Below are 16,033 nucleotides of genomic sequence, written 5' to 3'. Positions count from 1 at the left end.
AGATAGGTCAGTGATCTTTCATTTTCCAAAGACTATTGTCTGATGTCTGTATGAGCCTTAGGCCACATACACACATCAGACCATAGTCTTTTGAAAATGAAAGATCACAGACCAATTTTACCCCCTTCATGTAGTATGAGAGCCATGCCTATACAGTCTATTCTATGGAGCTGAACTCCCCATCAGAAAAAAAATCTTTGCAAGATGCTGCACACAAAGATGCTGTACAGACACAAAAGATCAGTATCTGCAAAAGATCTGTTCCTGCCAAAAATCCATTCCTGCAAATTGCAATGATAGTCTATGAGATCTGCAGATCATCATACACACCTTGTTTAACTGACATTCATCTGCAGTTGAAGTTCGCTTTCCCATTTGAAGTCTATTGCGGTTCGCAAAGGTTTGCGCAAATTGAACGTCTGCGGAAGTTCGCATTTGCGGTTCGTAAACCGAAAATCGGAGGTTTGGGCCATCTCTGATGGGCACCATTAGTCTGATTACACCTCTCGTACATTGCAGTTGTCCTTGGTATGTATTGGAACAAGAAAGAAAGTGGGAGTTGGCGAGGCTCGCTGTGCAGTGCGATCAGGCGGTATATAAGGCTTGGCTGCTCAGGATCCGCTGCAAAAAGGAACAGGAAAGAAAGACAGCACTTTCAGCATGTATAATGGACAGTGAAGGTTCCTATTCAGGAGAGGTCTCACCTCCTTAGTTGTGGCTGTGAGGAAAACAGCCTGTAGTGACATGCGTCCCACTTGAATAGCCGGGGACAGGGCTCACCATCTGTGGTAGGCGATCCTCCCTCAGTATAGGCTTCCAGTAGTCTACTGGTGGGAGAGGGTCAGCAAGTTAGGAAAAGCAGGATGCACCGCTTCACGGCCACCAGTTTTCATAGAGAAGGGAGAGACATAGCCAAAGCATCAAGCCGCTGTGTAACAATACTGCTCACACCGCTTGGTTGCTAGGCAGCGGGTGGCTGACGCTAAGAAGATCAGTGCAGGAGCGTGGGTGAAGGTTATGTATGTTCTTTTATTTAATTACGCTGATGGGGACCTCCATGAAACACGTCGCTTAATTAAATAAAAGAACATACATGATCTTCATCCAAGCTCCTGTGCTGATCATCTTAGCTGGAGTAACCCTTTACGTATACTTTACATTTTCTGCAGTCTCTGATCCAGTCTACTGAAACCATGTGGCAGCATTTTACAGAAAAATACAGTGGCTGTGTTACAGTGTGGTCATATGAAAATTGTATGTATTATAGATGTCAGATTTTAATGCACTTTAGCGCTGTATTTTACTGGCAATATTATTAATAGAATCGTGAAAAATTCTGGTCTTATTTTTCAGGAGAAATAGGGGAAAAAGGAATGAAGGGAGGCATGGGTCGCCATGGGAAAATCGGCCCCATCGGTTCCAAAGGTACTGAATTGTGAAACAGTATTAGATGGTAGGTGTGACCTGCATGCTAACAAGCCTACTCATGTTAGGTCCAGTTTACTGACTTAGTTCTTATAAATTCCTTTTACAACTTATCAGAGTGATACCTGACTGATCTCAGCCATTTACCTGGATATTGTTGTACACTTTCTGCTCTTCAGAGCACAGTGCCTTTATCCAAACCTCCCATTTTTTTTGAGATAAGAAAGAAGGACACATTAACCACTAGCCGTGTTTGCAGCAGTATATCTATGCCCTGCTGCAAGACTGGTCCCATTCCAGAGACGTAGATACTCCTCTATTCATCTTAATGGGCAGCTTGCATGGCTTCCCCGTGGCGGTGTACTAGTACACTGATCAGTGTATGGGAACGCAGTTGCCATTAATTGATAAAAGTGTCAGTATCAATGAGATGCCTGCGGTCATTGTAATAACAAAACTAACACATACACGCAATACTTCCTGTTAGCATACTAACAGTACACGCAGGAAGATATTTATATATTTTTTTTTATTTAAAAACCTACACATACCATTAAATTTAACCCCATACCTGCCACACTCTCCCATAGTTACCCAAATAAAACTTTTGCATAAAAAAAAATGACAATTAAAAAAAATACGTTAGTTACCTTAGGGACTGAACTTTTTAAATATGTATGTCAAGAGGGTATATTGCTGTTATTTTCGAAAGTATGCCCTTGTAATTAGTGATAGAAGCAAAACTACGAAAATGCACCTTTATTTCCCCCCAAAAAATTGTCGCAGTACATTGTACTAGGGAAATATTTTAAATGTTGTAATAACCAGGACAATGGGCAAATACAATAGATGGGTTTTAATTATTATTTTAAATCTATAATGGCCGAAAACTGATAAATAATGAATTTTTCCCACTTTTTTTCTTAATTTTTCCTGTTAAAATGCATTTAGAATAAAATAATTCTTGGCAAAACATACCACCCAAAGAAAGCCTAAGTGGTGGTGAAAAAAACAAGATATAGATCATTTTGTTGTGAACTTCCCTTGCCTGTCATAGGTAGCTACAGGTGCCCCTTAGCATTAGGTAGCCAGAGGTACCCTCAGTATTAAGCATCTAGTGGTGCCCCTGAGTGAAGGGAGATCTCATCAGTGGAGTTCCAAGAGCTTGGTAAGTAACCTCTCATTTACGCTCAGGACTCAAGCATTGGGAAAGAGGGAGGTGCTCGGGGAAGGGAGTGAGCTTTCCATCATCATGCACCTGTAGGCACATGCCTATAGTGCCTTATCATAAATCCGGCCTTGCATAAAGCATTATTTACATAGGAGACCAGAGTTTGAATCTCGGCTCTTCCTGATTAGTAAGCCGGTACCTATTCAGTAAGGAGTCATTGGGCAAGGCTCCCTAGCACTGCAGGATGGCCAACTGAGTGCCACCCGTAGTGGCTGCAGCTCTCAAGCATGTCAAACAGGAGTAAAACAATATACAAATATTAGAATTATAATTATTATACATGTGGACAGCTGAACTTCTAGGTGGAAAGCTGCATTCATGTAGTCTTTTTGCTATGTGGATATAAACTGACATGCTAGTTAGTATAAGGATGGTTTTTCATCATTTTTAAAGTCCATGTACTCTAAATTGTTTTCTCCCCTCCTTGATGCCCAACCAATAGGTAGAAATCCTTATTTCCTAATTCTCCTGTTATAATTGCATGGACCCTATAGTTCCAGAAATAATGTTATACTGGGGCTCAGAGGCGGGACAAGGTCCTCCAGCACCCAAGGCTGAGACACCAAAGTGCGCCCCTTCATCCCTGCCACCCCAGCTGTCACTCACTGATTGCTATTAGACTAAGAGGTGCCACAGGGCCCACAACCTCCCCAACACCTTAATATCTAGTTATATGGCTTGCAGTCACTGCCATGTATCCCCTTTTCTTATTTCCTTCTGCTTCAAACACAATTAGGAATGACAGCTGAATGAATTGTGCGCCCCCTCCTACACTGCGCCCTGAGGCTGGAGCCTCTCCAGCCTATGCCTCGGCCCGGCCCTGCTGGGGCTTATCCCCAGTCCTCCATCAGATACTTGACCAGAGCCACCACATCATCGTAGTGGCCTGCAAGCCCGGATTTATACTTCTTATTCCCCTGGGGCAAGGATGTTGTGGCTCCCCTTTCATGTGCAGCAGAGCCCCTCCCATTCCATGTGCAGCCCCTCCTCCATGTGTATCATCCATGTACAGCAACTCCTCTCTTTCATGAAAACTCTTTTGGGCATCAGTTTCCCCTTTTCATGTGTTCCCCATTTCACCCTCCTCTTTCATATGCAGCAACTCCTCTTTTCCATGACCAGGTGCCACCTTAGATTGCAGCCGCCCAAGGCCCGGGCCCTTATAGCCTTTCCAGAAATCCAGCCCTGGTGGCCTGGCTTCCTGCTGTCACTTCTCTGAAGAAGCCTGTGATTGCTCTTGTCTCCACCATCTGGAAGTGGGTTGTTGCTGTTACAGCCACTAACCTTTCCCTCTTAGTCTATTAATTGCTAGAGGTCATTGATACTCAGTATGAAGTGCTGGATGGGGAGCGTGACTTTGTTGTAATGGAGTACAGGATACTGAGAAGGGCATACAGAGTTATAGGAGGGGTCAGTATTAGGACAGCACGACCAGAAAAATCACACTTAACATACATCAGTAGGACACATTACTAAATGCTTTAATTTTTTGAGTAAAAAAGTAATAAGGCCCATCTTATCATAAATAGTGCTGAGCAAACTCTTCTCCCAATGTGCAAATATCCAACGACCAAGGGAGGAAATTTAGCCAATCACAGCCTCTGGCTGCTGCCCAACTGGCCTGCTACTGGCTACAGCTTTGATAGGCTACATTTCCTTTCCCGTTCTGGGCGAGTAGAGATTTACATGTTAAGAGGATTTTTTGCTTATCATTCGCCGCAAATACAAAACATTGCTCTGGAGTTTTTCTTTTTGTTTTGACTCAAGATAAACTAAAACAAGGAAACCGTGATGTAGCAATTTAATCTAATGCCATATTATTAGCAACTATGGCTGCCCCCACTCTGACCAGTCATTTTTCTGTAATTTTAGTTAGAGGTTTGTTTAAATCACCCAACTAAGCTTTGCAGGAAAGAATAATAATACAAAACTGCAATGTATTTTTTAGGTGAAAAAGGAGATATTGGCGATATGGGTCCACCAGGTCCAAATGGAGAGCCAGGTATGCTTATGACATGTTCAATTTTGAGTATTTTTTATAATGTGAAGATATGTGTCCTTTTCCAAATAATACTAAATCACGTGTATCTTCATAATCATTTTTAACTTTATTTCTAAATCACACAGAAGGTAAAAACTCAATCCCCATTAAAAGGAAATGGCACACAGCGGCGTCGGACACACCTCCGGGCGTTACACATAGGCGGCTGTGGACCATTCAACAGCAAATGGCAATCTTACTGCCCACACACTCTATGTCTGCAGATAATTCTACTGACTAGTCAGGTATGGCACAAGTGTTCTGCTGTCTTCCATAGACCGTGACTGTCCCAGCAATTGTAGTATAAAGGATGGTGCTAGATGAGCAAGCTTGTTAGTATGCCTTGTGCAAAGCCAAGATCCAAGTCACGGCTGGTATTTTACAAGATCTTAAAGCAGTTCCAAGATGAAAAGCTAACTATAACAAGTAACCTGTCTATATATCTCATGTAAAGTTTAGATAGTTTACTCAGTAAATCTAGCTGCAAACAGCTTCAACAGTTTATGATTATTTATTCCTGTGATACGATGAGAGCAGCCATGTTCTGTTTGTCACACAGCCTTTTTCAGAATTATTGGTCTATGGGATAGGGCTTGAACCAGTACTAAGGAATACCCAGGAAGCTCATGGTAACCCAGAACCACCTGGAAGGTATAAAGAGCTTCAAGAGACCAAAACGCCCTTTATTAAAAAGCAGTGCTAAATGTAATTTTGCCTCCTTAAATCTAGGACCACTTCTCTTCCTGTATTATTGGTTTGTGTCTCTTTAGTCTAGAGTAAGTCATTTGTGTTGCATAATACACTACAGCTCTACACATGAAAGTAAAATTCCATCCAGACCGGTTTTGATTTAGTGAGCAAAAGATACATCTTCTATCAGGTTTTAACTGGTGTCTATGACACAAGGCAAATTCCCCTTTGTTTCCTGTCCATGAGACTTCCAGGACTTCACAGTATTAAAGTACTAATGGGCATAAATATGATTACTGGTATCTGAGCAAAAAAGTCCATAAAAAAGGGGTATAGCAAGGTCAAACACACTACCAGTGTAATTATTGTTGCAAAAGAGCTCAACCATAGTCTATGAGACAGTGACCAACAAATCTGTGCATCTGGCTCTCCTATAATCACTTTCATTATACCCAGAAAGATTCAAGCTATACTATACATATGAATCTGGTCAAAACTCAATTGGAACATACCAGCTGCAGTTATGATGCAGAGGGCTCTGCTTGTTCTGCTTTTGTATGGTCAACTTTAATGGTTATACTGTACTTGGTAAACACACAGTTTTGTTTTAGACCTGATTTAACTCAGGAGCGGCCAGTGGGCTATCAGGAGCGGCCAGTGGGCTATGGGTATATATATATATATATATATATATATACAGTACAGACCAAAAGTTTGGACACACCTTCTCATTCAAAGAGTTTTCTTTATTTTCATGACTATGAACATTGTAGATTCACACTAAAGGCACCCAAACTATTAATTAACACATGTGGAAGTATAGTACATAACCAAAAAGTGTGAAACAACTGAAAATATGTCATATTCTAGGTTCTTCAAAGTAGCCACCTTTTGCTTTGATTACTGCTTTGCCCACTCTTGTCATTCTCTTGATGAGCTTCAAGAGGTAATCACCTGAAATGGTTTTCACTTCACAGCTGTGCCCTGTCAGGTCTAATAAGTAGGATTTCTCGCCTTATAAATGGGGTTGGGGCCATCAGTTGTGTTGTGGAGAAGTCAGGTGGATACACAGCTAGTAGTCCTACTGAATAGACTGTTAGAATTTGTATTATGGCAAAAAAAAGCAGCTAAGTAAAGAAAAACGAGTGGCCATCATTACTTTAAGAAATGAAGGTCAGGGAGGCGCATGCGCGGCGCGACTGAGATGGCCGCTTGAGAGAGGAGCTCCTGCCCGCAATACCGCAACCTGACCCGCCATACGCTAAACCTCCGCAGCTGACACGCGGCTCCTATCGGGTCCTCTACCTCAGCCCTCCCCGCAGCAGATGCCGCCTAAAGTGCAGTCCAAAACCGCCACACAAAGAGGTACGATGGACCGGTTTGTCTCCCACGCTGGCTCCCAAGATGGCGCTGACAGCCTAGGCCACGCCGAGTCTCCTCCTCCCTCACAGGCCAGTATGTCCAGCGACACTACCCCGATCACAGCCTCAGTGCTGGAGACCACCCTAGAGAGGCATTATCGCTCCATGCATGAGTCCCTGCAGCAGCTCATGATATCAGCGCTGCAGGACCTAAAGACAGAGCTGACAGGGCTGGGCAATCGCACAAACACTTTAGAAGGGAAAGTGGACACTATATTACTGAAACAAGCTGAGCTAGAGGAGGAACAACAGATTATGCTTTCAGACCTTAGCTCACTCCGCTCAGCCCAAGAAGACACGGAAAACAGAGAGAGACGACAAAAGCTAAGAATCAAAGGGGTTTCAATGTCAGTCAAACCTGATCAAATCGTCTCACACCTTACTGAATTCTTCAAATCTGTAGCCCCAGATGTCCCTGACGAGCTATGGAGACTAGACAGGGCTCACAGATCCTTGGGGGAACGCTCACCCTCTGCACAGAGACCAAAAGATATTATCACCAGACTCCACTACTATGAAGCCAAAGAGGCTGTTTTACAAGCCCTGCGAAAATCCCCATCAGTCACCTTCAAAGGAGATGAGCTGCATGTTTACAATGATTTATCATTAATAACATTGGCAAAGAGAAGAGCTCTCAAACCCGTTACACAGCTACTCAGAGACTCTCACATCCCATATAAGTGGGGATTCCCCTTCCGCCTTATCGTGATCAGGAACGGAATGACTTTTTCCCTCTCAGACATCGATAATGCTCCTCTGTTTCTCAGACAAATGGGCCTTAAGATGCCCCCTCCTCTACCTGACTCAAACCTCCGCTCACCTACCACATCCTCCCCGCCGAGGAAAGTCCGCCATATATCTGAGGGGCCTAAAGCTCCAGTTAGAAGTCTCACATTCCCACAGGGACTGGAGGATATGGAAGCTCTCTCCACCTGAAAATTTCCAGAACCTCTAACTGCGGCACGAGCCTTAACATACCCGTTAACACTACCTATTTACCTGCATTACTTATTGTTGTTATCCACTTGGCTGTTCTTAGCTAAAACAAGTCTAAAATGATCTTACTTTACTACAATGTCACATATCCTTCTAGAGGATGTGAAATGATAGTATATTGTACCGTATTCTCAAACCGGATGCATGTTTTTTCCTATGTTTGAGGATCCCGGGTAATCCTTTCTCACCATGCTGGTGTCGGGCTCCTGGGCGTCCATCCTGGTGCTCCAGCATTCGCCTCCGGAGACTCATCCCTAGGTTGTCCTGGCCCCCTGAGTGTCTGGACTCCCCTGGGATGACCTCACTTCGACAACTACTTTTAGTTGTCATCATATGTGGCCTCATTTTTCACAGAGGCTTTTGTCTTTCAGAATTTATTGTATGGTTGTTATCATATTGGTTTAAGTTTTACCTTGCTATGTCTTTGGCTTTGTATCCTCCCCACTCCTTCTCTCCTCCCCTCCCTAGGGCGCAGTGTTCGGTACCTCTCCTACCACGTAGCTATCTCACCTCCATGGACTATGGTTAAACTTCTGACATTAAACGTAAAGGGTCTAAATCTACCCCAGAAGAGAGTCTCACTCCTCCGAGATCTCAAGAGAATGGACATAGACATAGCTATGCTTCAAGAGACTCGTCTATGCGCACATGACTCAGTGCGACTAGGAGATAGACTCTACTCAGGGACATATTTGGCCTCGGGACCAAATACTCGAGCGGCAGTTGCAATTTTAATTAAAAACACTCTCCCCCTACAGATAAACAAAACCATACAGGACCCCAAAGGACGCTATTTAATCCTAACAGGTACATTAGCCGGTAAACCTGTCACTTTAGCCAATATCTATGCCCCCAACTCCCAACAGGTATCCTTTCTCTCCTCCTTCCTAATAAAACTTCACAAAATCTCCTCAGGTACTCTCCTCCTAGGAGGCGACTTTAACTTAGCATTCTCATCTACCATGGATCGTAGCTCTCCTGCGTCGCCATCCTCAGCTTCCACACATGATCGAAATTCTCGTAAGTTTAGAATTTTAATGAGAAAATATAGGCTCCTAGATATCTGGAGAATCAACAACCCTACTTCAACAGAATACACTTTCTATTCGCCTCCACACGCTTCCCACTCAAGGCTGGACTATTTTTTCTCTAACGCTGCACTAATCCCTTTAATTAAGGATTCAGATATCCACCCGGTAGCCTGGTCTGACCACCATAGCGTCACTTTGGAGATAGATTGGCTTCATAGACCACACAAACCCCTATATTGGAGACTGAATGAGACGCTACTTCAGGATAAAAACCTCGTCTCTGAATTCACTAAAGAATTACAGTCATTTTTCCAGACAAATACTGATTCGGTCTCATCCTATGGCATCCTTTGGGAATCACACAAGGCCTTCATTAGAGGCCTTTTCATAGCAGAGGGGTCCAGAAGGAAAAAACTGTCCTCCCAAAAACTACTATCCCTCCACACGGCCTTATCTAAAGCCCAAAACTTATACAAACTAGACCCAACTCAACATCATTTCACTCAGCTACAACAACTGAAACAAAACATACGCTCCCAACAATCCACCCAGATTGAAAAAAGCCTCCGCTGGACCAAACAGCTTTTCTATGAAAGAGGAAACAAACCTCACACAATCCTAGCTAGAAAACTGAACCCTAAAAGCTCCCAACAATTCATATATGCCATGAAAGACCCAGATGGACATACACACTACAACCCCCAAAAGATTGCTCAAATCTTCACAAAATACTATGAACAGCTCTACAATCTACCCGATCATGATAAAGATCCTTCCTTCCTATCAGCAGTGGACACATTTTTGACACCCTTAAACCTGCCCCAACTCACAGATCCCCAGCGTGCTATACTCAACTCCCCCATAACCACGACAGAACTAGCTGAGGTCCTAAAATCACTTCCTTCGTCAAAATCTCCTGGGCCAGATGGATTGCCCTACACCTATTATAAGAAGTTCCAACATATCTTACTCCCCCATCTAGCGACCCTGGCCTCTAAGATAATGGAGGGGCATACCCCCCCTCATACCATGCTAGCTTCCCTTCTCTCAGTAATCCCTAAAGAAGGAAAAGACCCCCAACTACCTCAAAGCTATAGGCCAATCTCCCTCTTAAACTCAGATCTGAAAATAATAACCAAAACCCTTGCCAACCGCCTAAATCCCATTCTTACATCTCTAATAAATAACGACCAAGTAGGCTTTATATTGGGACGCCAAGCAGGAGATAACACCAGGAAAGCGATAGACCTCATTTCACTTATGAATAGAGGGGGTAAACCTTCTCTTCTCCTAAGTCTAGACGCCGAAAAGGCCTTTGATCGACTATCCTGGTCCTTTCTCTTCAAAGTCCTTCAACACCAAGGCTTCTCTGGTCCCTTTGTGACCCTTCTTAAATTTCTGTACTCTTCCACTACTTCCACAGTTAAGCTTCCCTTGGCCCCCCCACTTCCCTTTAGCATCAACAATGGCACTAGACAGGGCTGCCCACTGTCCCCCCTGCTTTTTGCCATTAGTATTGAGCCCCTGGCTAGCGCAATAAGACTTAATAAATATATTTTAGGTATAAAACACAGAGGTCACGAGCACAAAGTTTCACTTTTTGCTGATGACATTCTGCTCACCCTCAATAGCCCCTTAACCTCTCTCCCAGCCCTTCACTCAACAATATCCTCTTATGAAACCATTTCAGGATTTAAGCTAAATAAGGATAAGACTGAAGCTCTTCCGATCAAAATTCCCCCGAATATGCTACTTGCCCTAAAATCTCGCTTTAACTACAATTGGAGAACCCAAACCTTAAAATACCTAGGGATTAATCTGACCACCTCATACTCCTCCATTTATAAACACAACTTCCCTTCTCTTATTCAGAAAATTCTCCAAGATCTTCACAAATGGACAGCTTATAAAATTTCATGGATCGGGAGAATATACTCACTTAAGATGAATATATTGCCTCGCCTATTGTACCTATTTGAGACTCTTCCGGTCCAAGTCCCTTCAGCACAGCTGTCCAGGCTACAATCCGCATTTTTAAAATTTATCTGGAACCACAAACGCCCAAGAGTCTCTAAGACTGTCCTTCTCTCCTCTAGAGAACAAGGAGGGTTGGGTGTACCACACCTAAAACACTACTATCAAGCAGCACATTTAAGACAGCTGACGGAATGGTCGGACCTAAGAGTTTTCTCTAAATGGGCTATAATTGAGGCCATGGAGGTTTCTCCCCTATCTTTAGCCTCTTTTGTTTGGACCACAAACCCCCCTAAACTACCATTTATGAACTTACTCCCCACTATACCTTTTACTCTCAACATCTGGAAAACCACAGCACGTAAAGCAGGCCTAATGTCAAGCCCATCCCCACTATACCCCATATTAGGGAACCCCCTATTTCCCCCCAGCACTATCCCCACTTTTATAGCCAAATGGTATCGCCTAGGTTACTTTAACTTAAAAAACTGGACAGACTTCGCCACTGGCAAACTTATCACACCATCTTTACTAAGAGAAAAAATTCCCCTTTCCCCTTCAGGAATCATGGAAGCGAACCAAATATCCCATTTCCTCAACTGCCACACCAAGGGGGCATCCTCATTATCCTCCCTCACCGCCTTCGAAAGAATCTGCCTCCATAAGGGACACCAAAAAGGCTTAATTTCCCAGATATACTCTCTTCTACAATCGAACTCAGGCACTCTAGAGGCCTCCCACCTCTATATGAAGAAATGGGAAAAAGCTCTCTCAACCAATATAAGCAGATCCGATTGGGAAGATATCTGGGAAAATGCCAAACACTCATCTATCTGCACACAAATCAAAGAAAATATATACAAACTCTTATTCAGATGGTACCTGACCCCTGAAGTTCTTGCAAATATCTATCCCAATACACCTGATACCTGTTGGAGAGGTTGCCCTCACAAAGGCACTATCGAACATATTTTTTGGTCCTGTCCAGAAATCACCCCTCTTTGGGAAGAGGTCCGCCACCTGATATTATCGGTCACAGACATATCTATCCCACTGGACCCAGTCACCTTACTTCTAGGCAAACCTATCCCCGGAGTCACCAAGTTCCCTATGCGCCTAATCACCCATATTTTAACTGCGACAAGGCTCTCAATAGCATCAGCCTGGAAGAATAGAGCTCCCCCTACCATTGCAGACATTAAAATTAAAATCAACTGGATGAAGACAATGGAACAAATGACAGCCACATTGAGGGATACTGAAACCCAATACCACAAAATTTGGGGACCCTGGCTCCTTTATTCACCAGACTACATGCCTCCTTGAACGGGCAGGGCACTATACACAGAATCCTAGACCCTTTGCGTCTTTACGGTCTCTCCACTTAGATTTCTACCCACTAGGCTGAGGCTATCGATCACTGTGCCCTAACAAATCTCCCCCCCTCCCTGCCCTACTCCTCTCCTTCCCCTCTCCCCCGCCACACCTACAACCCACCCCCCTATGCGATAGTTCTTTTCCCTTTAGTTCCACCCTAGGGTATATACTAAAGATTGGATAACAGGACTCTAATTTCGCATTGTCTTCGCTCTCAACACAGATGTGGGACATTTTCTATGTGATACACTTGCATACCCGTCTCAAAGGACAACAGCAAAGACTTTTTATCTGGTCTTTCTTCCTTATCTTTCTCTCCCTTTCTCATGCAAAGCTTGAGATTCACACGGAGGATAGACTGTTTTTCTCTGTCTAGCTAGATACATGTCAGTGTCTGGAAATCCCAGACAGAAGAAGTTGTTATCCAATGCACCTCTATATGACTTTGCAATATCCCATACTGTTATCATCTGTATAGCATATTCTATTCGTTTGTATACCTTTCAATAAAAACAGAGTTACAAAAAAAAAAAAGAAATGAAGGTCAGTCAGTCCGAAAAATTGGGAAAACTTTGAAAGTGTCCCCAAGTGCCGTCTCAAAAACCATTAAACACTACAAAGAAACTGTCTCACATGCGGACCGCCCCAGGAAAGGAAGACCAAGAGTCACCTCTGCTGCGGAGGATAAGTTCATCTGAGTCACCAGCCTCAGATTAGAGACCAGGTCAATGCCACACAGAGTTCTAACAGCAGACACATCTCTAGAACAACTGTTAAGAGGAGACTGTGTGAATCAGGCCTTCATGGTAGAATATCTGCTAGGAAACCACTGATAAGGACAGGCAACAAGCAGAAGAGACTTGTTTGGGCTAAAGAACACAAGGAATGGACATTAGACCAGTGGAAATCCGTTCTTTGGTCTGATGAGTCCAAATTTGAGATTTTTGGTTCCAACTACCGTGTCTTTGTGCGACGCAAAAAAGGTGAACGGATGGTCTCCACATGGCTGGTTCCCACCGTGAAGCATGGAGGAGGAGGTGTGATGGTGTGGGGGTGCTTTGCTGGTTACAGTGTTGGGGATTTATTCAAAATTGAAGGCATACTGAACCAGCACGGCTACAACAGCATCTTGCAGCGGCATGCTATTCCATCCGGTTTGCGTTTAGTTGGACCATCATTTATTTTTCAACAGGACAATGACCCCAAACACACCTCCAGGCTGTGTAAGGGCAATTTGACCAGGAAGAAAAGTGATGGGGTGCTGCGCCAGATGACCTGGCCTCCACAGTCACCAGACCTGAACCCAATCGAGATGGTTTGGGGTGAGCTGGACCGCAGAGTGAAGGCAAAAGGGCCAAAAAGTGCTAAGCATCTCTGGGAACTTCTTCAAGGCTGTTGGATAGGGATAATCGGAAAGTGCAATTTCCATTCCGACGGAATTGCAGAATTCCGCCAACGCAAAATTCCGTAACTGCTACATACCGTCGGAATTTTTCCAAATTCCACGAAATTCCGTTCCGGCGGAAATAAAATCTCTCCCTCTCTCGGTTTTGTCTTCCAGGGATTTGTAGGCTGTCAAAAGCAAGCTCACATGCATTGGCCAGGAATCAAACACAGGTAGGTCAACTGCTTGGAAGGCAGCTATGCTCACCACTATACCACCAACGCTACATGCTGAAGCCAGCCTAGCATGTTCCATTGCGATATACCCAAGAGAAAAATGAGCTTGCTTATTTGCTTAATTTGCTGAAAGCATTGGGACACATGGTGATACTGCTTACAGGCTTCAATTCAATACTCCAGAAAGATCATGTGCACCCCTGGATGATGCTGGTGTAACACACACAGCAAAAGATAGCAATATAAAGTCTGGAAGATTCCAGGGCAAGGGTGGGAAGGATGAAAAGCTAGGTGGCTATGCAACCCTTCCTGCTAACCTAAAGCTTTCTTGTGGCTTAAAACACATTGGCTTAAGACTTTACCAAATCCAATGCTCCAATACGGGGAAGCTTCTCTGGATGGTGTAATGGTTAAGGGCTCTGCCTCTGACACAGGAGACCAGGGTTCGAAACTCGGCTCTGCCTGTTCAGTAAGCCAGCAGTGTCATTAGGGCCTTGCTGTAACATAGATTGTAGTGTAACTATTTCAACTCATGTTGTACCCTTCTTAAACTTGAAGGTTATATACAAACGTAAGTAAAGTGGCGCAGCGGAAATGTGCTGGGCCCATAACCCAGAGGTTGATAGATTGAAACCATCCTGTGCTAGGCATGATTTCATTTTTGCACCTTGCTTTATCGCAAAACGGTTTCCATAGCCCTGTAAGAGAAAGTGTAATAAGGGCCCTGCCGTAATATAGATATTAGGGTAGCTAAGACTACTCCTAGGCCTTTCTTGTAGTTGAAGAGATGGGTGAACTGTGACACCACACTTAAAAAAAAAAAAAAAAACAGCAAACAGAGAAGCTTCCCCATATTGGAGCATTGGATTTGGTAAAGTCTTAAGCCAATGTGTTGTAAGTCACAAGTAAGCTTTAGGTTAGCAGGAATGGTTGCATGGCCACCTAGCTTTTCATCCTTCCCACCCTTGCCCTGGAATCTTCCAGACTTCAAATTGCTGTCCTTTGCTGTGTGTGTTACACTAGCATCATCCAGGGGGGCACATAATCTTTCTGAAGTCTTGAATTGAAGCCTGTAAGCAGTATCACCATGTGTCCCACTGCTTTCATCTAGCAAATTAGGCAAATAAGCAAGCTCATTTTTCTCTTGGGTATATCGTAATGGTACATGGCAGGCTGGCTTCAGCATGTAGCGTTGGTGGTATAGTGGTGAGCATAGCTGCCTTCCAAGAAGTTGACCTGGGTTTGATTCCTGGCCAATACATGTGAGCTTGCTTTTCACAGCCTACAAATCCGAGAGAGAGAGAGAGATTTTTCAGCCGGAACGGAAATTGCATTTCCGATCATCTCTACTCTCTAGGACTTGATGCCTTTGAACTGAATTTTCAGTTTAAAACCGTCAACGGATACCGGCGGAATTTCACAAACAATTTCAGAATTCCGCCGGATTGAAAAAGCAATTCCGTTCCGACCAAACGGAACGACCAATTTCTGTCCGGAATTGCGGAAAATAAATGCGGAAAGCAGTGACCATCCCTACTGTTGGAAGACCATTTCAGGTGACTGCCTCTTCAAGCTTATCAAGAGAATGCCAAGAGTGTGCTAAGTAGTAATCAAAGCAAAAGGTGGCTACTTTGAAGAACCTAGAATATGACATATTTTCAGTTGTTTCACACTTTTTGGTTATGTACTATACTTCCACATGTGTTAATTAATAGTTTGGATGCCTTCAGTGTGAATCTACAATGTTCATAGTCATGAAAATAAAGAAAAGTCTTTGAATGAGAAGGTGTGTCCAAACTTTTGGTTTGTACTGTATATATTTGAAATCCAGGCTACAAAGCAGAAAACAGCAAAAATCACTACCTGCCCATATAAATCATGTCTTTATTTTGCAGGGATACCCTGTGAGTGTGGACAGCTGAGGAAAGCTGTTGGAGAGATGGACATTCAGGTCACGCAGCTGACAACGGAACTGAAGTTTGTAAAAAATGGTATGCGTTGACTTTTACTTTGTAATGTATCTATGTGTGTCTTGTTCTGTAAGATACAGAGGAACATGCTCTGTATCACAGCTCTCAAAATCAGCCAATCGGCATTCAGCTTGTGTTGCTCAGTTGATTACCGTAGATATAGTAATGAAAGGTGAAGTATGATTAGTGGCCTTGTAGCACTTTAGGGGTGTGTTATATATATATATATATATATATATATATATATATATATATTA

General features: G+C 43.5%; 1 protein-coding gene across 2 annotated transcripts in view; it reads left to right on the top strand.

Moving 5' to 3' along the window:
• Positions 1-16,033, top strand: part of COLEC11 (collectin subfamily member 11) — a 66,780-nt gene that overhangs the window by 47,202 nt on the left and 3,545 nt on the right. For both annotated transcript variants that reach the window (XM_068280339.1, XM_068280338.1), the window contains exons 4-6: positions 1,354-1,425; positions 4,605-4,658; positions 15,702-15,797. In XM_068280339.1, the coding sequence (XP_068136440.1) occupies positions 1,354-1,425; positions 4,605-4,658; positions 15,702-15,797 (222 nt within the window). The remainder of the gene's footprint in view (positions 1-1,353; positions 1,426-4,604; positions 4,659-15,701; positions 15,798-16,033) is intronic.

Source organism: Hyperolius riggenbachi, chromosome 4, assembly GCF_040937935.1.
Source record: "Hyperolius riggenbachi isolate aHypRig1 chromosome 4, aHypRig1.pri, whole genome shotgun sequence".
Classification (NCBI taxonomy): domain Eukaryota; kingdom Metazoa; phylum Chordata; class Amphibia; order Anura; family Hyperoliidae; genus Hyperolius; species Hyperolius riggenbachi.
Note: the sequence above shows the minus strand (reverse complement) of the source record. Positions and strands in the feature narration are given on the sequence as shown.